This window comes from Spermophilus citellus (assembly GCF_964194105.1).
Source record: "Spermophilus citellus genome assembly, chromosome: 11".
Lineage (NCBI taxonomy): Eukaryota > Metazoa > Chordata > Mammalia > Rodentia > Sciuridae > Spermophilus > Spermophilus citellus.
Window position 1 is genome coordinate 104,511,845 of NC_138192.1, and position 24,544 is coordinate 104,536,388.

The following is a 24,544-nucleotide window of genomic DNA, read 5'->3' on the forward strand; positions in this document are numbered from 1 at the left end:
TTCATAGCAGCACAATTCACGATAGCAAGATTGTGGAACCAACCTAGATGCCCTTCAATAGATGAATGGATAAAAAAAATGTGGCATTTATACACAATGGAGTATTACTCTGCATTAAAAAATGACAAAATCATAGAATTTGGAGGGAAATGGATGGCATTAGAGCAGATTATGCTAAGTGAAGCTAGCCAATCCTTAAAAAACAAATGCCAAATGACTGCTTTGATATAAGGGGAGTAACCAAGGACAGGGTAGGGACGAAGAGCTTGAGAAGAAGATTAACATTAAACAGGGATGAGAGGTGGGAGGGAAAGGAGGAGAATCGCATGGAAATGGAAGGTGATCCTCAGGGTTTTACAAAATTACATATAAGAGGAAATGAGGGGTAAGAGAAGAATAATACAAGTGGAAGAAATGATTTACAGTAGAGGGGGTAGAGAGAGAAATGGGGAGGGGAGGGGAGGGGGGATAGTAGAGAATAGGATAGATAGCAGAATACATCAGACATTAGAATGGCAATATGTAAATCAATGGAAGTGTAACTGATATGATAGAGCAATCTGTATACGGGGTAAAAATGGGAGTTCATAACCCACTTGAATCAAACTGTGAAATATGATATATTAAGAACTATGTAATGTTTTGAACGACCAACAATTAAAAAAAAAGAAATAGACAAAAAGAAAAAATAAATAAATAAATAAATAAATAAATAAATAATAAAACTCCTGGCTTTAGAAGTCTATATACTGACTGTCCATTTCAAATACATTTGTGAACTAGTCTGTGATATTGCCCCCTGTAAAAAAAAAAAAAAAAGTCTCTATGGATTATAATTTGGAAATTAGGAATGGCTCTGGTTTTTAAGAATAAAGTTCAAGTTACCAGGTCTACTATCAGTTTCAATATAAAGACTTCATACTAGTAGTAAAAATAGTGCCTTCAGGCATTCTGAACTACCTGGGATGCTAGAAGAACTGGATCCTGATTTAATGCTGGAACTGGATAAGGAAGTCCAATCATAAGCTGATTCAGTCCTCTTCAAAGCTTCTTGATAGTTCATGTAGAGCTGCTTCCCATACTAAACAGAAGACAGTAAATAATGACATCTGAATTTTATGAGGCAAGGCATAACAGGATGAGGGAGGAAAGGGAGGCACATTTTATTGATTCATAGTTTGTTTTAATATATAAAATACTCCATAGTCTTTTTCTTTTTTTTGAGTACCAGAGATTGAACTCAGGGGAACTTGACTATTGAGCCTCATCCTCAGCCCTATTTTTGTATTTTATTTAGAGACAGGGTCTCACTTAATTGCTTAGCACCTCGATTTTGCTGAGGCTGGCTTTGAACTTGGGATCCTCCTGTCTCAGCCTCCTGAGATGCTGGGATTACAGGTGTGTGCTACCACATCCAGCTTCCACTGTCTTTTAATATTAGCAAATAAGAACTTATTCTTATTTTTTCTCATTTGTAGAAGGCCAGCAAGATATCAACAGTGGATACAGGTTATGTTTACTATAGATATAAATATTTTTCACCCCTAATTATTTTATTCCACATTTATTGGTGCATAATTGTACATAATAGTGAGATTCATTGTTAGTATGCATGTGTGCACACAATATAACAATATAATTGGGACAGTATTATTCCCCAGTATTGAATATTTTTTTCATATATTTGTTGGTCATTTGTATTTCTTCTTTTGAGAAATGTCTGTTTAGTTCAACTGCCCATTTATTAATTGGATTATTTGGTTTGAAGGTTAAGTTTTTTGAGTTCTTTATATATTCTTGATATTGTCAGAAGAGTAACTAGCAAAGGTTTTCTCCCATTCTCTCTTCACAAAAGCTTTTTAATTTGATGCCATTAATTAACTCATTATTATTCTAACGAGCTTTAGAGGTCATAGTTTCTGGTTTAATTTCTTGGTCTCTGATCCATTTTGAGTTGATTTTTGTGCAAAATGAAGATAAGGATCCAGTATTCTCTTTCTATATATGGATATCCAGTTTTCCCAGCACCATTGTTTAAAAGGCAGTCTTTTCTCCAATGTATGTTTTTTAAATTTATTTTAATTAGGTATATATGACAACAGAATGCATTTTGATTCACTGTACACAGATACAGCACAACTTTTCATTTCAGTGGTTTTACACAATGTAGCATCACACCATATATGCAGTCATACATGTACCTAGGGTAATGATGCCCATCTCATTCTACCATCTTTCCTGCCTACATGCACCTTCCCCACCCTCCAATATATGTTTTTTCCTATATCTGTATGGGTTTGTCTTTGTGTCTTCTATTCTGTTCCACTGGTTTATGTGTCTGTTTTTATCCAGTACCATGCAGTTTTTGTTATTATAGCTCTGTAGTATAATTTGAAGACAGGTATTGTGATGCTTATAGCATTGCTTTTTTTGGCTTAGAATTGTTTTTGGCTATTCCTTGGTCTTTTGTTTTTCCAAATGACTTTTAAGACTGTCTGTCTTTTCTAGTTCTGCAAAGAATGTCAGTGGTATTTAATGGGGATTGCATGGAATCTGAATATTGCTTTTGGTAAAATGGTCATTTAAGCAATATTAATTCTGCCTATCCATGAATATGGGAAGCATTTCCATCTTCTTGTGTCTTTTTCAATTTATTTCTTCAATATTCTATAGTAGGTAGAGGTATTTCACCTGATTGGTTAGATTTATTCCTAGGTATTTTATCTTTTTTTAGGCTAATGTAAATGGGACTGTTTTCCTGATTTCTTTTTAGCAAGTTAATTTTTGGTTTATGTTGATTTTATAACCTGCTACTTTGCTAAATATGTTTATTAGCTTTAGCAGTCTTCTGGTGGAGGTTTCTGGATCTTCCAAGTATAGGATGATATAATTTGCAAACAGTGGTAATTGGACTTCTTGCTTTCTTATTCTTATCCCTTTTATTTCCTTTTCTTGCCCACTTGCACTGGCTAAATTTCTAGTATTATATTGAATAGGAGTGGTGAGAATGGACATCCTTGTCTTGTTCTGGATTTTAAAGAAAATGCTTTCAGTTTTCCCCATTGACTATGATGTTGGTTTTAGGCTTGCTGTAGACTTTATGATATTAAGTTCCTTTTATTCCCAGTTTCCTTTATCATGAATGTTTCCAAGTTCTTGATCTAGGGTCAGATCCTCAGCACTATTCAGAAATGTGCTCCATATCTGGATAGTAAATGATCATTACTTAATTTAGTTTGCTAAACTCTGCTTGCATAAGAATCGTATAATATGTTCTCCAAAGCCAAAACAAGTCACTTTGATGCTACCTAAGCTTTTACCATCAGCAGTATTATTTTATGGATGTCAACTGCTAAAAGTTCATCCCAATAACCAAGTAAAAAGGCAACACTTAAAGCATCAAACTTTAGACCTGAGGAAACTAGATGCTGGCAAAATCAACATGAAACAATCAGAATAACTGTCATGACAATAAAAAGCACATCATGAAACGCTTCATTATTCCATCATCAAACCAAAAGGAAATATACCTTTGCAATGCGGATCCCGTTGACCCACTGGTGTAGAGTCCTCACATCATCACAACAAAGATATTTGATATACTGAGATTTCTTCTGGATTTGTGGGTGCTGCAAGATTGAAGGAAAAAAATACAACAAAGTCTTTTACAGAACTCAAGAAAACCAGGCTGGGATTGTAGCTCAGTGGTAGAGCACATGCCTTGCATGTATGAGGCACTGGATTCGATCCTCAACACTACATAAAAATAAATAAATAAAGATATTGTGTCCATCTACAACTAAAAAAGAAAAGAACTGAAGGAAACCAAAATCTAGCAAAGCTAAAACTTATCCTATTATAGGCCATGAGAATATACTTCTCATGTGGCCACAGGGACAAATAAATAGCCCTTATATATTGTTACAAGCTGAAACTTGTGTGAAAATTTAGATCAAGATGCCCAAGTTAAAGTAAACCTTCACATCATGGGAAATTTCCAATTATTTTTTTCTACATTTCAAAGAAACAAAGTCCATGGAGGTAAACCATCAAGATTAAGTGAATAGGATTCATGATCTTAAGACTAAAAAAAGGGAAGAGAATGTTTGATTTCACTTTGAACACACTGATATCATGGCTTCAGAAGATTCCAAAGGAGAGATCTTTAATAAGGCTTCCAGCTTCCAATGCTCCTCTGGAGGTGAATATGTGGACCTGATACACAATGCATACAGCATAACACTTGGCCATACCTATTGCTGAGGTGGAGATAAAAGAGCACTGCTTTGTAAACTCCTCCCTCTACCAGACTGCAGGAATGCAGTGTGCCCCTCCAGCAGAATGAACAGCTTCTCAGTGGCATCATCAGTTTCCACAACCCTTTCTACTTGTCAGTTGAGGCATGGATGGGGGACATGAATGACTTGACCTGGGCTATAGCATGCACATGTCATTAACTGACATTAGCTATTTTAACTCCACTGGGCCTCTACCACTAGTTTCTTAGGAAGAAAAGCCCTAAATCACACTGGGGGTGGATTTAATGTATGATTACTACTGCTGTTTTCAGACATTCTTGGCGGGCGGGGGGGGGGGGGCTATATGTTCCCGAAGGAAGTTTAAAACTATTTATTTAGTTTTTCCAAAACTCCCCAACCACATTTATTTGATGTGGAAACCAATGATAAAATAAGCAATTTGAGTATGTTCTCATGCTACCAGAATAGATGGTCACCAATACAACTTATAAATCTGCATTGTTAAAGATTAATCAATGTGATTGACAGTGTGAGAAATCAATGCAAAATCCACTTACTCTATTAAATGCTTTGTAGAACTCAGCTCCTATCATTAGCATTTACTACCTAACCAATTTTGTTGAAGACTACACCAAAGTTTTAAATAATAAACCCTAAATAATACTAAAGGTAATAAAACAATATCTATTGTTTTCTTCCCTGACTTTGTAGGTCCCTTCTTGGAAAAGTTCCTTTTCCACACTAAAACATATTCTAATAAACTGCCATGGCAACCTTGAAAGAGCAAAGAAGAAGAGATAGAGAAGTAGCTATTTTTCTATAAAAGGAGGAAGGGGAATTTTACTTAATTTAATCATTCAAAAAATATTTATTAAGCAGTAACTATTTGCCAGATGTCAACTACATTTTTTTAGATACAGTGATGAGCAAAATAGAAAGGTCCTTAACACTAAGAATCATAGCATGTGCAGAATAGAAAATAAGCTGAATGAAAAACATTTTTCTTAGTGTTGCCAAGCAGTAGGGCTACAAGAAACTATTCTGCTTCTTGTAGGTGCTGCCTATCAAGTGCGATTCAGAGAACTGAACCAGCTACTACAGGCTGGCTCTCAGCATTTACCTTCATTCCCCTTCTCTGGTGATTTACAACTATGAATATCCATGGGTTGCATGGTATTCACTCAACTATGTGATTCCATTCATTCTCTAAAGAGTTTCCTTTTTAAAAAATTAACATTAGGTAAAATCGAAGAGAAATTAATCTCTACCCTTCTCACCTTATCTCTAACTTGGGAATTTATGACTATCCTGAAGAGTAGTATGGTATAATTATTTAACTATTTATTTCTAAGTAAAGCATCAGATTACCTGCTAGTTTAAAATTCATTTTAGAATTTCAAAACTTCACCTTCCCACATAAAAAGGCATTCATAGCTGTCCTTAGTTATCCCCTCTCTCCAGTAATACCTCAAGAGGTTGCCTGTTCCACTAATATATTCTTGTTTTTATTAAATGTGGTATCTACTGCGCACTTACTATGTATCAGAAATTATGTGAAATACTTCACATAATTTAATAAGCTCATTCAATCCTTAGGAAAACTATCTTAATAACATTATATCATGTTCCCAGAAGAAAGATAAGGCACAGAGGGTTAAGGATAGCACTTAAAGTTGCTTCCAAGGTGAAAGAAGTGGAATTTGAACCCAATCCATCTCATTCTAGTGCCCAGGCTCTATTTGTCACACTACTGCATTATTAGGGGTAAAGCCTTCCAATTCCTATTCCCCTACAATATTATTCTGCCACTTTTAAAATCAAACAAAAGCTAAGAGCAAATATAGAGGAGAAAATCATTGCTAAAACCCGAAAGTCAATATTTAGATTCTTAAAGACCTCAAAGAAATCGCTTCCAGCTGAATAGCAGTAACAAAGAAAGGTCATCATTTCATTTTCTAAAAAATGGTGTTGATTTGTAAAGTTTTCATTCACTGATGAAACAAAAACTTTTGAAAATAAAACATTTAACAAATAAATTCTGAATTACTATTATGCTATAAGATTATATTTCTCTGTTCATATAAAAATGTTGATGGATAATTCCTATAACTCTAACTAAAAGTGGTATTTAGGGGCTGGGGATGTGGCTCAAGTGGTAGCGCGCTCGCCTGGCATGCGTGCGGCCCGGGTTCGATCCTCAGAACCACATACCAAAGATGTTGTGTCCACCGAGAACTAAAAAATAATAAATATTAAAAAATTCTCTCTCTCTCTCTCTCTCTCTCTCTCTCTCCTCTCTCACTCTCTCTTTAAAAAAAAAAAAAGTGAATTTGTGAGGGGAGCTTCAGCATTATTCCAGTGCTCTGGTATGAATCATCAAAACAGACAGTGACAACTTCTCAATCAAGTCCCAGACATGAACCAGTTCATGGACTCATCCCAGAATGAAGGGGAAGATAGGTCCCTTTCAGAAGGACCCTACTACCCTGACAAAAATTTATATTGTTAATCTTCCTTCAAGGCTTCCCCCCAAAAAAGAAAAAATAAATAAAAAAAAAAATAAAAGTGGTATTTAACACTACAGTCCAAGAACCAAAGAAAAATGACAATGTATACTCCTACTACTTTGGAACTCATACATACAGTCTTGAAAATCCATTCAACTGGCATATAGGTTAAAAAAAAATAAGACTATGCTGGGAATTATGGCATATGCCTGTAATCCCAGCAACTCAGGAGACTGAGGCAAGAGAATCGAAGTGCGAAGCCAGCCTCAGCAACTTAGCAAGACCCAGTCTCAAGATAAAAAATAAAAATAGCTGGATGTGGATCCGTGGCTAAGCACCCCTGGGTACCAAAAAGAGGTGGGAAACTATATAACACTTTACCCTATTATTTCCATACTATAGATAGCTTCTTTATTTCTAACAGTATTTGAGGAATTCACGCTCACATTTCACCTCTAAATGAGAAACTACTCTTTCTTTTCTACCATACTGAAATAAATTACTTTGCCTTCTTTCTTTTTGTTTTTTGGTATCAGGGCTTGAACTCAGGAGCACTCAACCATGGAGCCACATCCCCAGCCCTATTTTTGTACTTTATTTAGAGATAGGGTCTCAGTGAGTTGCTTAGTGCCTTGCCATTGCTCAGGCTGGCTTTTGAACTCACGATCCTCCTGCCTCAGTCTCCCAAGCCACTGACATTACAGGTGTGTGCCACTGTACTTGGCTGCTTTATTTCTTTTGTTCTTTTCTTTCCCCCTTTCCTTGTAAATGAACACAATGACTTTATTTATTTATTTTATATCTTTATTTTTGTGGTGCTGAGGATCAAACCCGGTGCCTCACACATGCTAGGCAAGCACTCTACCACTGAGCCCCAGCCCCAGCCCTTTATTTATTTATTTTTTATGTGGTGCTGAGGATCAAACACAGTGCCTCACATGTGTTATGTGAACACTCTATCACTGAGCCATAGCCCCAGCCCTACTTTATTTCTTTAGGGATGAAATTTTAGATGTGGCTACGATGAGCCAGATAATAACTGGTATGTAATTAAAAAAAAAAAAAAACAGATTTCCTTTAGGAAACTTATTTAATTATACATGCATACTTGTGTCCCAGCAAATGTGGATCTTTCAGATACATCAACATGTGTCCTATTTGTTTCTACATTGTCAAATTTCATGAATAAGCGTTTTCTACCATTATTTTAAAAAAAAAATTACCAAAATGTGTTTTATAGCCTTTACTAGTGTGTGTGGATTTCTCATATCCTGCCTTTCATTGGAGCACTCAGACTCAAGTCATACAGTTTCAGTCTGAATAAATTTGCATTTGTGTAGACCCTGTGCTATAACATTTTTCATTTGTTAGAACTTATATACTCAAGAATAAAAGTATTTACATAGGCAAAATTAGTACAGACTTTACAAAGAAAACAACAGCAACAACAACAGGTTTTTAAATCCTAATAATTGTGTGGCTGTGGGCAAATGGATCTCTCTAAACCTTAGTTTCTGTATTTACAACATGGGGACTCAGATTAGACTTGTGATTGAGTGTATGGAGCTTCTATCACAGGTTTATCAACTTAGAGGTCTACAATTAAGTGGTGATAATTACTTTTAATGTTATTTCCACCATGCTCTTCCATTTCAACACACTAAATATTTTTATATGTAAAGAGAAAATATAAATTTAGCTTAAACTACTCAATGTCAATCTGGAACATTCATTGTTATAAAAATAAACATAAGAAAAACCCTTAGCACAAAAATAGACAAAGAATTTTATGAGCTGTAAAAGGATTGTAATTCAGGTTGAGTATCCAGTACGCAAAATGCCTAAGGCCAGAAATGCTTCAGATTTCAAAGTTTTGAAAATTCTGGAGTATATCCAGAGACTTTACAGCTTGAACATCCCTTAACCCCAAAATCTGAAATGTTCCAAAATCTGAAACTTGATTTTGGGGGAATGTCAGGAAGGAGTCAACCCATGGCCTTGTGAATGCCCGACCTCTGAGTTTTATCCCAAGCCCTTCCAAAATCTGAAACTTTCTGAATGTTATGTTGGCACTTAAAAGGTTTTGGATTTCCGTGCATTTCAGGTCTTGGATTTTCAGATTAGGGGTGTTCAACTTGTTCAAGTTACTGGTCATAATTAATTTTACTCATGAGACATTGTCAATTGCCTTCCCTTTAGCTATCTCTTCTCTACTTCTTACCTGGCAGAGCCCCACCCCTCACCAGTGTCCCACAGGGTATGAATTCTAAACAATAAGGGATCAATCACCCCAATGGTTTTGTTTCCCTAGTCAGTGACTGGTTTAAGAATGGGAGATGTGCTTTTGGTCAAAAATCTACAAAGGTAGGGCTCTTGGCTAGTTTCTGGGAAATAATGATTTCCTTTTAAAAGATGAGTAAAGGGAGAAAAAGATCCTCTTTGGCTAGATTTTGCTGGGCCTACATCTGATGCCTAGAACGGCAGCAGTCATCTTGATACCCTGAAGTGAGCCAGCCTGGCCATTAAGATGACATGCAGAAGACAGATCAGGGAAAGATGGAAAAAACTGGGTTCTTTTTAACATGTGTAAACCATGAAACACAGCTTATTATATTCACATTTTAAGACACCCTGAATACCTTTGTATATAGGTTGTTTACTGAGTGAAGAAGTCAAAAATATACCACTCTGACATACCATTTAAGTTAACATGGAAAACATCAGATACAAAAAGATCACTTTGAGCTTCATGCTGCTTTTTATAAACAGAAGATGGAATTCCAGTGCAAAAGACACCCTCCCTAGGCTACAGAGATAAAATATCTTCAAGCATGAGAAGTCAAAACTGAGAGGATTTTATACAGACCTTGTTAAAACAGCTCTTCTCTTTTAAACCTCCTTATATAATTCAGTTGCTTTTCACAATTTACTTTTCTTTGTCCAATCCAGCATATAAGCAACTAATTCTAACGCTTTTTTGGGTCTTGACTGCTTTATGAGAGCTTCTGTGCCACATAAAACTTGTTATCGTGCTTAACTTATTAAGAAAATGGAGGTAGAGTTTTTCCGCCCTTCAATATTTACCTTATTAGCAATTAAAACTGAGGAAAAAAATTAAGATTATATAAATTCACATTACAGGGCTGGGGATGTGGCTCAAGCGGTAGCGCGCTCGCCTGGCATGCGTGCGGCCCGGGTTCGATCCTCAGCACCACATACCAACAAAGATGTTGTGTCCGCCGAGAACTAAAAAAAATAAATATTAAAAATTCTCTCTCTCAAAAAAAAAAAAAATTCACATTACAGTAGCCAAGAAAGCAAAAATACTGTTGTATGTTATATAACCTCTCAAAATATCCTACTATACATTTGTGAGAGGCAAATAACATCCTAGTATTATTATAAAAATAACTTTAATATTATGGTCTTAGGGACTCCCAGGGGACCTTGCACCTCATTTGGACAACTGCTGAATGAATTTACTTTGTACTGAATTTTCAAGAATTATTTGCTCCTAGCCAGGTGAGATGGTAGTGCCTATAACTCCACTACTTGGGACGCTAAGGCAGGTTTTCAAGTTCGAGGATAGCCTGGGAAACTTAGTGAGACTCCATCTCAAAATAAAACTTAAGAAAGGACTGGGAATATCACTCAGTGGCACAGCACTTGAATAGCAAGCACAAGCAAGGCTCTGGGTTCTAATTTTAGTACTGAAAAACAAAAGAATAACCAAAAGAAAAAAATTTGTTTGCTCCTGAAAGTAACCTGGATGATACAGTGGTGTTCTCTGAGAAAAATATTACTTAATAAAAGGTTGCCATTACAACATAACTAATTTTATCAAAGCAATCAAAACTCTAACTTAAAATTCTTATAAACACTACTCTTAAAACCAAATGGACAATTCCAAGAGAAATGAGAATCAAGTGTGATGTAAGCATGTAGACCTAAGAAGTTAATAAAGGGTTGCTAAGATGGAGTTCCCTGAGTTTTTGTGTGGTATTTTTATCAATGTTCTAGATCATGAAAAAGACTAAAAATGTCTGTTCTTCTCAAAAGTACAGATACAATCAGTGTGAGAAGCTCAAAAGCCCAATTAAAGGAGTAAAAAACTCCCCCAAATAGTGTGAATAGCACAAGCTATTATGGCTTTAGTTTTGGGGGAAAAAAAACAAAAATTATTTCTAGACCAGACAGTCAATAGATTTTGAACTTGGCCACAGTGCCCTCTGATGATCTTCTGAGTTAAGTACAGGAAAACTAATTAAAACACAAAACAGGTCCCACATTTGGCTAAAATGTCTAAAAAAATAAGTCCAGTATTTATAATCAAATTTATAATCAAATATATTTTATGTGTTACGGCTCAAAGTTTATTATAAAATTAGCATCTACTCCCATTTCCACTAATACAGTAAGAGTTAATTGGCTAAGGATCAGCTATAGCATAACATATACTTTTTTCCCTTACCACCCTTCTCCATTCCTTTTTTAATTTGCAGTGCAGGGGATGGAACCTAAGGACTATACATGCCAGCAAGTATTCTATCACTGAGCTACAACCCCAGCCTTACCATTCCTTTTAAAGCCTATAAGAGTAAAGCAAAAATAGTATACTTGATGGAGATCCAAATTATTCTACAATAGCCCTTAATCTATGTCTAACATCAATTAAAATTACTATAATGATGTATTAAACCTACTGAACAGAGCAAAAATGGTTTACTTAATAGAGATTCAAAGTATTCTAAAATGACCAATAAACCTGTCTAATCAATTAAAATTCCTATAAAGAGAACATACTTACCTTTAGCACCAGACAGTAGTCTGTAGGTGCTTTGTATTTGTTCCGATAATCCTGGCCATAATAAACATTGACATGATCCAGCTGGAGAAAACACATCAGATCCCGAGAGACCTAGATAAAAATACCCAAAAGATTAAATTGACAACAATGTGGATGCAAGCAAATATCACATCTGGTAACAGTTTTTAGTTGAGAATTAAGACATTAAATAGAAATTACAGCTACTTTATAGAAGACAAGAGCATGAGATGCTCTATAAATGGTTCTTTGATTGGCAATGTAACCAAAAAGGCAGGCCATTTTTGCTTATTGTCTTGCCATTCATAATGAACACTGAGTTATTGACATTTTAAAGATAATTTAAATAAAGCATGGCATATTACTATCAATATAATACAAGAGAGCTTTCTGGATCAAGTAGTTCAGTGCCTATAATGCATATCTCAAACACAGAAATTCTCAACTGAGGGTTTTCTTATCAGTTAAATAAGGGTCACAATATACTCATAAGATTGGTTTAAAACTAGATGATACCATAAAGTGCTTAAAACAGTCCTAAACCCCAATGAGCACAGAAGACAAAAGCTATACCAATGGTACTAATAGCAAAAAGCCCACTACTTAAGATTGAAATGGCTGTAATTCCATAAAATTATTCTCCCCCCAACAAAACTACTCCAGCAGGAGTTCCACAAATAATAAACAAAACTATGATTTCAAATTTGGTAAGAAAATTAAGATGTGCCCAATTAATAATCAAAGAAGTGAAAATTCTCAGGTTTCCTCCTCTTTAGATTAATAAAGAGATCTGTGTTTCCTACACAGCACAGATTAAGAGTGATCAGCATAATGAGGGGAACAAGTCTACAGAAAGCACACACCTTTGCTTTTCCTTTAGGGACATAGTAGATACCAGATGCTCTCAACAGAAAATAACGTTTTTTCCAGGACTTCTTGCCATCATCTTTCAACCAAAGCACTCCTTCAATTTCTGGTACAGTTACAGAACTTCCACAAAAACATTCCTAAAATAAGAAGATGATTTGGAAAGACTTATGATCCTTGACTTATCAAGGGAAAAAGATGTGTCTACTCCAATGAGATGCATGACACTGTAATTAAGCCAAGATGGTTCTGTATTAAAATCATGCTGCTGATTTTACCTGAATTAGAATTAGAAAATTCTCTAAATACAGTATGAATTATTTTTGAACAACTAAAGAAATCCCTAAATATTTAATAAGTAAAAAAATACCAGTCATAAATAAAATACTGAATTTTTTTTACAAACTTTTATCCAACGTTTTGAGGAGAAACTAGCTTGAAATATCAACTGAGTTGTATAAACAGTAGTTAAATGAAATCTAAAGAGCATAATTACACTAAGTTTAATAAAAATGTCAAACTAACATAAATATTAAACTTCTTCTCCAAATTAACATTACAACAGATTAGCTGTCAAGCTAAAGAGTAATAAAGTTAAAAAGAAAGTAACATGCCAAGTGAATAATTAATAAAAAATTTAAAACTGTATCAATTTATATGGTCTAAGAGGGCATTTATTTATAATAAAATATTTAATACTAGGTTGAAAATAATAAACTCAAAATTCTGAATTCCATTGTCCATGCTTAAATAAAAAATCTAATATTAAAAACAACTATGTATTTGTAAAAGAAAAAAAAATCCTAATTATACAATAACATAGGATATTCTAATTAATTTCTCCTCAAAGTATATAGAGAAACTGGAAATCATAAAATTTTTTTCTTAAGAGTAGTTAGTATCACTAGGAAAAATTGAGTGCTGATCTTCATTTTCCTAATTGCCTTGTTGGTAAGAGTTTATTCAGGTTTTCAACTTACTAACTTCTTTGATTTTAGTTCTTTAAAATCAGAAAAAGCCAAAGGGCCAAAAATTTGGGTAGATTTAAATTTATTACTCTGTAAGATAAGATTTTCCAAAAATGATCATTATAATTTAAGAATTTGTTTGAGTTACTTATGGCTAAGGCTTGACATATTCTGTGAATTGCTAGTTATATTCAAATTTCTCTCTAAAAAAAGGAGGTAAAAATAGCACAACCACATCTTTCATTGATCAGCTTTGTCCTCGGAACTCGACAAACCCTAAAAATTTGTTACTCCTTTTAGTCCACTAGAATATTACTCGTTTTTAAAAGGTTCTCTTTAATGACCTAACGTTCACACAGATGAATTCTCTCCCTCATGCTATCAAAGAATACAGGTTTCTCAACTATGAATATGGAGGACCGATATACTAGGTTCCAAAAGATGCTTAATATTTTAATTTAATAATGTGTAGGAAAAACGGGGGCAGGGAGTCATACCTCCAACAGCACTTCTTTGTTTCTATCTGCCATTTCAGCTGTTTCCTTTTTCCCTAGGAGATAATTCTGGAAAAACAATAAAATGAAAATTAAAGGATAAACTCATTCTACTATTCCCTTGGTAGAGATGAGTATATGATTTGTTCAAGAGAAATAGCAATTAACTCTAGATCTATTTTTGCCAGTGCACAGTTAGAGGAATGCTTCAAAAACTCCCCATATGTATATGGGTATCATCACTAAAATGCTTAGCCCCAGCTTCCTGCCTGAACACTTGCTGTGAATCATTCCCCAAACTGCCTTCTCCAAGTTCTGAGGTGATATTACATGCAACAGCTGACAAATATGTTCTGGGATAACTAATGAAAGCTACATTTAAAGTGCCTGAAAGGTTTACAAATTATTAAGTACAAGTAAAGCAAATTTCCTTAAAATATGCTGTTTAACAGATCCAGATGCAGAAAATTTGATTGTTGTGGATTTTTAAGAAGAAATCCCAAATCCTGTGAGACATATTTCATTTGCTTGGTTCAACAAAAATCTGAACTGTAATCATTAGCATAATTATTTTTATCACACAACATCTGCTGACACCCTCAAATATGTATGTAACCTTCACTAAAATATCAAGAAGCTATGTCATGATTAAGCCTGAAGGGTAACTATTCAATTCCTTTAACACTGCTGCTGCTGTTCTCATTTCTACTTTGTTTTTGGTGGAGATATTTTTCCTAGTCTATTGATTTTCACAAACCGTCTAGGTATTGGGAAATATTATTTATTTTGGAATGAGGAAAGATGCCAAGTAAATCAAGATAACATATACTGGAGTGTGCAGCCATTTAAAATCAGAGACCACTCACTGGGCTTTAAAAAAAAAATTAAAAATAAGTCCAAATAAGTATCAACTGGATAATGGCTTAAGATAGATTATTTTTTTCCTTTGACAAGATAGATGTAAAATTCACTGAAGAAATTGCTGGGTTCAAAACAGCTCTGGAATATAGGGAAGCCTGGTAACTCCCTAGAGCTACTTCTGTTTCACCAAGGGTGTGTCCCATCTGGCTCTGTGGGACTGGGAACTTCACAGTGGGCCCTGAAGTGAGCTCAGCTAACTTTACACCTCAAGAGTACTAATGAATGCTCTCATAGGGTTTTGCAGCTACTTTGCTCTAATCAAGTGGCTGCCACTCTATTAACTTAGCAGTATCAGAATTAAATAGGGCATATATTTAAAAAACCCTGACCTTTGTAATTATTCATTCAGTCTTACCTGTGGGTTTTTGAAAAGTGCATATTTTTCTATACGCTCCATAAATATAAGCTTGTTTTGGCTATCTCTTGTCCAATTAAGAAGATTTTCAACCAAGTTTTCATGATCTTCAAATATTCTCTCTAATCCAAAATAAAGTATCAATATTTTGTTAGTATTCACCAGAATTACAAGACATGAAACCTTGTGAAGAATTCACATTGAGAACTACAGAATCTCGGGCTGGGGTTGTGGCTAAGTGGCAGAGCACTTGCCTAGCATGTGTGAGGTACCAGGTTCAATCCTCAGCGCCACATATAAATAAATAAAAAATAAAGGTACATCAACAACTAAAAAATATTTTAAAAAAACCAAAAAATTATAGAATCTTAATAAACACTACATCCTTGTCCCTTACAGATAAAATATCTGTCTTCCCTCATTTTTTGTAAAAGGAAACATGGCCTAGTGATGTGAAGTGACTTAACAAAGTGACAATTGACAGGTAAGAATTAGGACTAGAATCTAGGTATTCTGATCTGTACATCATTCTTTAGTCTTTAGCTTTTATCCATCCCATCCTTAAAAAATAAACACATTATTTGCATTCTATAAATTTTAATATCAAGTGCTGCCAACAGTATTTAATTCTTTACATTCAAAGAATTTCCAATACGATTTCTTCTTTGGTTCATGAATAGTACTTAATTTTAAACATAAATACATTTTCTAACTTCCAAATTAAGTATCAAAGAATGTTTATATATATTGAACATATGTTAAAGAACATGTTCTAGATATTGATTCTTCGAAATCTGTTCATGTTTTGTTTGCCCTGAAAGTTAAATGGTGGTAAGATTTAATTACAAATGAAAATAAATATAAGTCTTAGTAAATGCATTGATGTATGCAGTTTTTATTTGAAGGAAAATGTATTTTGTCATCTTAAAAAAAAAAAACTTTGTTTTTAACCATTTTAAAACTGAAGTAAACTGCAAATTGCTTAGTATTCAAAGACCTCTCAAAATAGCTGAGAAAAAAAATAATGTAAAAAAAGCCAAATTATAAAAGTTAAACTGCCTGGTTATTTTATAGAAAAAAATATAAAGATGTCTTAAAATGCTTCTATCACCATGAAAACCATTGTGATTGCACAGAAATTAAAAAGCAATTAAAGCAATGATATTACTAACCCATTTGTAACTCAGAAATGGTCTCTACCAGAGACCAGTCTAAACTATAACCACAGTGGGATTTGTCCATCAGGTTATCCAGCACTTGTCTCACTGTCTGCCGCTCATCTACCATCATTGTTTTCGAACTGTCATCAGACATGTGGACTCTAATCACCAGCTGTAACAGGTAGAAATAAAATTAAATGAAGACCAAATAATGGCGTTTTAGAAAAGGATTTATTGTAATATCAACTAGTATTCTGCTTAATATCTTTGTAAACTAAAATGGAAATAATGGATTTATCAAAAGATAAGCTAAAAACTAAATATCAATATTAAAAGTCTTTTAAGGGGTAGAATTGTGGCTCACTGGTAGGGTTTTTGCCTAGGATGTATGAGGCACTATGTTCAGTTCTCAGCACTGCATATAAATAAACAAAATAAAGTCCACTGACAACTAAAAAATATTTTTTAAAAAGTCTTTTAAGATACAATATTGAAGAGTATTAAGAGACCTTTCCATTTTATTCTTTTAGACTTCAGAATAAAAGTTATTCCTGTATAATACATCTTACCCACAAAAAAAATTTTACATGTGAAAAATGTATTACTAGAAGAAATACCCCCCCCTACCACTCCATACATTAGAGGAAAATGATGTAAATAAGGCAGTTCTTCATAAATCCATACAACTGATAAAATCAGTAATCAGGCAAAAGCCTGCATATCACCTTTTTCACTTGTGCCTCCTTAATTTTCTCTAGGGCGATTCTGATCTTCTCCGCTTTCAATTTTGCTGCCTGTTCCTCCTGTGAACATAAAGCATTTCGGATAAACTAATGAATTATCTGAGAAATCTATTTTATTTTTAAGGCTGTTCCTAGCATTGGATTTCATTAAGAATATACCATCATATGTGTAATATAAATTGAAATGCATTCTGCTGTTATATATATAACAAATTAGAAAAAAAAAGAATATACCATCACATGCTTATGTAGAGCACATTTAAAAAATAGCCCTCTTCATAAAATAAAAGCAAACGTGGTAAAGGAAAGAGCATTTTTACAGATGCAGACCTGAAAATGTCTTACAATACAATTAGATTCCATATTATAAGAGGGAGGGGAGAACTCTAATGTAGTAAATTAGTAAATCTGATCCCATCAATATAAAGCAGTTAAATTTCAAGTTTTGGATTTGGGGAAATAACAGCCATCTATGGGCCTGCCACTTAGCTATACTTACACAATCCCGTAACTCCTTCCAAAGTATGGGCAACCTTTTGCATACTATTTTGTTCTGTTACAATGAAAATGTATCATCACCTTTAAAATATCTACAGCATACTTCAAATATGTTCATTTTATTGTACTTCAATTTTACTTCAATAAAGCTATGAAAAAAATATCTATAGCAAAAACCAATTATGTATTTATTTTCAAAAAATATAAAAACCCTTAATAAATAATAAATACAGGTACATTCTCAATTACTAATACAAACACAGGTGGCTGTTGCATCCTGTTTTACTCTGCTTTGGAAAATCATACAATATAATCACATTAGTAAATTCAAATTTATTTCTATTTATTCATTTATCAGATTTTTAAAAAATGCTAAGTGTAACTTTCCAAACAGCTTAATTTCTAATAACTTCTACTTATAAACTAGTTTATAAGCAGTAGTAAAATTTATAAAGAACTAGAAGTAAACAATTTTTCTATTTTATTTGTGTGAAACAGCACACAGTACTCTAACACCAGTACTTACTTGTAATTTCCAGCAATAGGCCATAATATACTGTAGCATTAATCACCAATTAAAAAAAAAAAACATAAGTAAACTTTTGTTTATAAAGGATTATTTTTAAGCTTTTTACTAATCTGGAAAATATCTTTAAAAAACCCATAAATTATCATCCTACATATTCTTTTATTTAATGTCTTTTAAAGGAGAAATAATTTATATCAATCCAATATTAATTCTCTCTGGATTGTTATTAAACACCAGAATCCATATGCTATTTTTCATTAAAAAGCTAAAGCATCCAGGGCAAAAAGCAAAGACTCAATTAATCTAAAAGATTTATTTTCTGTTCACCTAAATTTTGATGGCTTTTTAACTGCTTCTCTTTCCATTTCATACTTTACGCGGTCTCCCCTCATTTTGAGCTTAGTATTTACTATGTGGAACAGAGAAACAGTGGATAGGGTAGACAGTGAGCTTGTTAGCCAGAAATCTGATCCCTTTCAGTGAAAGGAGCCAGTAAATAAACATAATAACCAAGGTCTGGAAATACTATCTATAAACCCAATTATTTTCACAGTAGAGAGGGATAAGATAAAACTCAGTTCTTGTACTATTATAGATATATTCCTTTGACTAAATCATCTTATTTCCCCATCCTTTATGCAAATAAACAATTATAAAATGTGGTGACTACATTTTCCTTTTTAAAAGCAAGCTTGAAAGAAAGCTTTAACTACTATCACTGTTTCTAGAATTCAGTTTTAGAGAAATAAAAGTCATTACCAGGCAAATTACCAAACCCTATGTGTTTTTGAGGAGTACAACACAGCTCTATAAAGTAATTTAAAATACTTTGAACTGTCAAGTAACTGATTTCATAAAAACCACTAGAAAGCATTTGCCATTCCCTCATCCTTGTGCATGAATGGTGCTTCAAAGAAAAAAAAATTTGCCAAGCCAAATTTGAAAGTTCCACTTCACATTGCCAAAAAGTAAATTTAAAGTTTGATGAGGAAAAACTGATGTGGAACAATGTGTTTGGTATTTGAAATACAAATATGAACTTCCAAATGGCCAAATTCTTTATGATATTATAATCAATCTGCACACATTAAAAAAAAGTTTAGAAGATATCTTCAAAGCTGAAAACATTAAAAAAAAAAAAAAAAAAAAAAAGACAAGCCACAGACTGGAAGAGAAATAGTTGCAGCAAAAGACATCTAAAACTAAAAAACCAAAACAAGCAACAAAAACAAAACAAAACAAAAACCCCATATACCTCAACAAAAATACGAAACAGGAGTTCTTTGGACACCTCAAAAAAGAAGACATACAGATGGCAAATAAATTTAAGGAAAAATGGTCAACATTCTTTGCTAGTAGGGAATTGCAAATTAAAATAAGATACCACTACACATTTATTAGAATGGACAAAATTCAAAACACTGACAATACAAAATGCTGGTGAGGATGTGAAACAACAGGAATTCCGACTTACCACTTATGGGAATGCAAAATGGTAGAGCCGCTTTGGAAGACAGTTTGGCAGTTTCTCACAGAACTTAACATACTCTTTAACCAAGTGACCCAGTAATCATGTTTCTAAGTATTTACCCAAATGTGTTGAAAATTTATCCCAAATCCTGCACACAGGTGTTTATAGAAGCTTTAATTATCATAATGCCCAAATCTTGCAAGCAACAAAGATGTCCTCCAGAAAGTGAATGAACTATGGTGCATCCTGGCAACAGAATATTATTTGGCACTAAAAAGAAAATGGGGCTAGGGTTGTGGCTTAGTGGTAGAACACTGCCTAGCATGTATGAGGCACTGGGTTCAATTCTCAGCACCACATATAAATAAATGAATAAAATAAAGGTCCATCAACATCTAAACATACAAATTTAAAAAAGAAAAAGAAAAAGAAATGAGCTATCAAGCCATTAAGAGGCATGAAGGTATCTTAAAATGCATGTTAGTAAGTGAAGGAAGTCAATCTGAAAGTTACATATTGTATAATTCTAACTACATGACATTTTGGACAAGTCAAAACTTTGTAGATGGTAAATATTAGTGGTTGCTGGGGGTCACAGGAAAGGAGGGGTGAAGAGGCAGAGTACAGTGGATTTCCAAGGTAGTGAAATTACTGTGTATATTTTGGTGGATACATGGTCAGAACCTAAATCTGTTCTAAAAAATAAAATCTATTCAAAAATAATATAAAATTTAAAAGTTATATTGATATATTTATAAATAGTATTTACATGCTCCTATTTTTTTATGCTACTGTCAAATGCAATAGAACACAATCAGTGCTATCTTTTGAAGCACTGACATGAAAAGTCATTCAATAATAGGATTAGCTTAAACTCAGAGATCAGTTTCTGCTCCACACACTGGAAGTGTTAAATAAACAAGAGACCAATTAACACATTAAGCCAATTAGACTTCTTAGACATTAGGAAATCATTTTTATATAAAGCAGGTAGGTGGGGAAAATCTACATTCTGCTACTTTCCTATTGCTCAAATATTTTTCTTCAACAGCTACATAAATTGGTCTGTATAAAAAATGTATCAAGGGGCTGGGGTTGTGGCTCAGGGCTAGAGCACTTGCCTAGCACAGGAGGCTCTGGGTCCAATTCTCAGCACCATATAAAAACAAAATAAAGGGGCTGGGGATGTGGCTCAAGCGGTGGTGCGCTCGCCTGGCCTGCGTGGGGTGCTGGGTTCGATCCTCAGCACCACATAAAATAAAGATGTTGTGTCCACCAAAAACTAAAAAATAAATAATAAAAAAAATAAAAAATTCATCTTTAAAAAAAATAAAGATTATTGTGTCCACCTACAACTAAAAAACAAATATTTAAAAAAGTAAAACATAGTTAAAAAATTGTATCAAATTAAAATTTGAGCTAGTTGTTTAATTTTAATATAGGCAAATTTTAGTTTATCTTCTCCAGCTTATTACAAGGATAATCCCTGTCAGAAGCTTTCTGAGTTAATAGAATTGATCATGATGCCTCTGAATACATGTCCGAATATCACTTCTGGAGCAAAACAGGAAAGAAAAATACTTTCATCAAATTGCAAGATTCACAGTATCTGATGCTCCTGTGGGTTAAGAAACTTCCTTGGTTAAGTTCTATTTATATCTGCTATAGTTAAGCTACAACTATATATAATATATATGTGTGTGTATATATATATATATATATATATATATATATATATATATATATTAGTTGTCAATGGACTTTTTTTGTTTATTAATATGTGATGCTCAAAATTGAACCCAGTGTCTCACACATTTGAGGCAAGCTCTATACCAATGAGCCCTCTAACCATATATTTTAACCATAACAACTTGGGAAAAAATAAATTGTCCTAAGATGTTGGTGTTGTGCAATATGGGAAAAGAAAGAAATCTTTGCTGGTATGTTCAGATGACATATTTAGGAAGATCTGCAACAGTTTATTTATAAATGCAATGCAAATCTATTCTCAGTGATTAACACAAAGCACAAAGTTTTCTTTTTCATCTCTTGTTGTACTGACAAACTCAGGTCTAAAGTTTTCTGTCTCTTTTCTTCTGACTATTCCTTTATACTCTCACTACTATCTTAAATAGAAGTAAAGGGCACTTCACACATATGAACCATTTTCTCTCCGACTGCATCTTTTAAAAGAAAAGAGACAACCAATTTTCTTCTGAAAAAATGCCTGCATGGCTATCAATAACCACTGAATGCCAAGCTGTCTGAAATTTATATAAGGGACAAAAACAGAGTGAGACTCTTATGGTTAAATAAAAACAATATTATGATTATAAAGTGTTAGAACACCGTGTGTGGTGTAAAAATTAGCATACCTGTACTTAAGAGATATACAGCTTCTAAGAGAGGGCTAGTGAATTCCTTCAATTGAGAAATTAAGGCCTTTTCAGTTCAGAACAAACCCAACTGAAATTAAGAAGCTAAACAGTAGTTATCAGTTTCTTGGGAATCTAGTTTATTTTATAGATTACAATAATTTAAAAGTTTTAAAAATTCAAATGATTCAGAGAACGTGTAGTATAAATAACTTTATGTCTATTAATTGCTTTATTCTATAACAGTTTTGAACCAAAATAATAATAGTAATAACAACTAGTTTATTTCCTCTGAAGAAATCACGAACTTCATAGCCTCACAAATAGAACTAACATTAAGTGAATACCTAGAACTTGCCACTATGAGGTATATCAGACACAGAATCTCATTCACCTCAACAAAATTATAAGGTTGGTATTGTTATTATATACATTATACCAATTATCTGAAAGACTGTTATCTTTTCAAGACCATATAGGTAGTTATTAGAGCAGTTTTTGAAACATTGACTTCTCAGAGGGAGTCAGCAAAGAGGGAACCAGACTCCTAGGGACAGTCAGACTGCCACACAGTTGGTAAGAGGTATGTACTTTGGGCTGGGGAGTGAGCATGTGTAAGGCCCTGGGTTTGATCCTCAGCACCAAATATAAAGACAAGGTTATACTTATTTCAGAACAGCCAGATGTTCTGGCAGAGAGGGCACTGCCATCAGCACTAGGATTAAGTCTCCTTTGAGAGGCCCTTGTGGCTGAGTTGCCTAGGAATTTTTATCACCTCTTTCATGACGCCATCCCAAAGCCACCCAAAGTATTTAGATTCTATATATCAAACTGCATCCTGCTCAAATTTCTTGTTCCACAAAAGCAGGGTGGGTGGTATAAATAAGGTAGGTAGAGTCAGATGTTGGCCAGATACCCTAATGCCACAACTGGGTCAAAGGTGAAGATAAGATGAGGGCAAGAATGGCTCTGCTACTGCAGTTGGAATTGCTTTCTCTTGGGCAGAAGGAGAAAAGTTACTAGCCCCATTTACCCAAAACTTGCCAAGAACAACCCTTCCATGGTAAAAAAAAATTTGCTTAAATTGCTGTCATATTTCCGGGGCTGCAAACACAGAAGGTAATCAGTAAGTATCTGTTAAGTGGACAATGAAGTTACTCTTTTCAATAGAGTGACTTTCATATATAATGTATATGAATACAGACCCCCCAATGCAGTGAGAATCTACTGAAAAGGGTAACTTCATTGCATGTACAATATACACGCCACATCTCAGCACAGTTTGAATGATCTGACTCTTACTTACCTCTCTAAACCCAAATCAAGACACTTGTACCCTAACTTAACTGTTTCATCTCATCTCTAGCAATATGGTCTCAAGCATGCCAAGCTCTTCTTCCCTCAGCCTGTCTACATGGAACACTCCCTTCTCCTGTTAGGCTGCATCTTTTCATCCTTCAGGCTTTACCTTATATGCAACCCATACAGAAAGACCTTTTCTGATCTCACTATCTAAATGAAATGGACCCCTGATTCTCTTCTCACAGGAGTACCTTTCCCTTGTTTTCTTCATGCACTTAACATTTCTTTTCTGTGCTTCTTTGTCAATGTTCATGATCTATCTTTGTACGTAGACTGTGAGGTCCTACGGATGGGGAACATATCCAATTTACACAATATTGTATCACTGTACCCAGCAAAATATTGACTCTGTAAGTATTACTTATTTTAATAAATAGAAATGGTAAAGGGTTAAACTTTTACTAAGCACAGTATACAAAATTAACTGGAGGGGAAACAGGCAAAAATAGAGACTACTCTAGTGTCTCTGAGAAGAGATAAGAGCTTATTATTAGGGTGGGGTCAGCAATGGAAATGAAATGGATGGGCAAACTGAAAAATACTGCTTCATTACAGTCTTGAGATATTAGAAGAGAAAAGGTGCCAATGATAACCAGAGAGTTTAACTTGCATTAAGGGAGAAGGGCAGCATCCTAAGTAGAAACAGTAAGGTCAAAAGAAAATGAAAATAAATTGTTGGGCTCTGGGAAGAATGATAAAAGGCTAACACCTAAGGGATTTAAGTGCTAGCAAGATACTGGTGATCTCTGAGGAAACCCTTGAAACCACCTGGAAATGTGTTCTCACAAGTTAAGAAGGCAGAAAAGAGCTGAGGAAAAGAAAAAAAGGAAAAAAGAAAACAAAACAACTTTGCTTAGATTATAAAGTACATGGCTAGAACCTGCTTAAGTGACCTTGCACTTGGCCTAAGCTTTACACTTTTACCTCCACTCACAGACCTACATTAAAGAAAGAAATCTAGGCAAGAGAAAGGGTCCCACTGTTTTCTTTGTCAAAGGGTCTTCTCTGTGAGCTGGTTCTTGAGGAGATTTTAATTTTGGTCTATCAAATTCTTTCCCAAGTTTACAAGGTTAGGAACCAATGAATTTAAAAAACCCTTAGACACAGTAACAACTTAGAGGCATTACCCATAATTGCTGTGTGCATTCTGCAGTGAGAATCTATTGAAAAGGGTAACTTCATTGCATGTACAATATACATGTCACACCTC

The 24,544-nt window shown here is 34.1% G+C and overlaps 1 protein-coding gene across 6 annotated transcripts in view; it reads right to left on the reverse strand.

Moving 5' to 3' along the window:
• The window catches only part of RAPH1 (Ras association (RalGDS/AF-6) and pleckstrin homology domains 1), a 113,644-nt gene that overhangs the window by 34,597 nt on the left and 54,503 nt on the right, over positions 1-24,544 (reverse strand). For all 6 annotated transcript variants that reach the window (XM_081260507.1, XM_081260505.1, XM_081260504.1 and 3 more), the window contains 8 exons: positions 17,082-17,159; positions 16,369-16,528; positions 15,197-15,318; positions 13,924-13,989; positions 12,455-12,598; positions 11,574-11,684; positions 3,531-3,629; positions 961-1,081 (listed from right to left, as the gene is read on the reverse strand). In XM_081260507.1, coding sequence (XP_081116633.1) covers positions 961-1,081; positions 3,531-3,629; positions 11,574-11,684; positions 12,455-12,598; positions 13,924-13,989; positions 15,197-15,318; positions 16,369-16,528; positions 17,082-17,159 — 901 coding nt within the window. The remainder of the gene's footprint in view (positions 1-960; positions 1,082-3,530; positions 3,630-11,573; positions 11,685-12,454; positions 12,599-13,923; positions 13,990-15,196; positions 15,319-16,368; positions 16,529-17,081; positions 17,160-24,544) is intronic.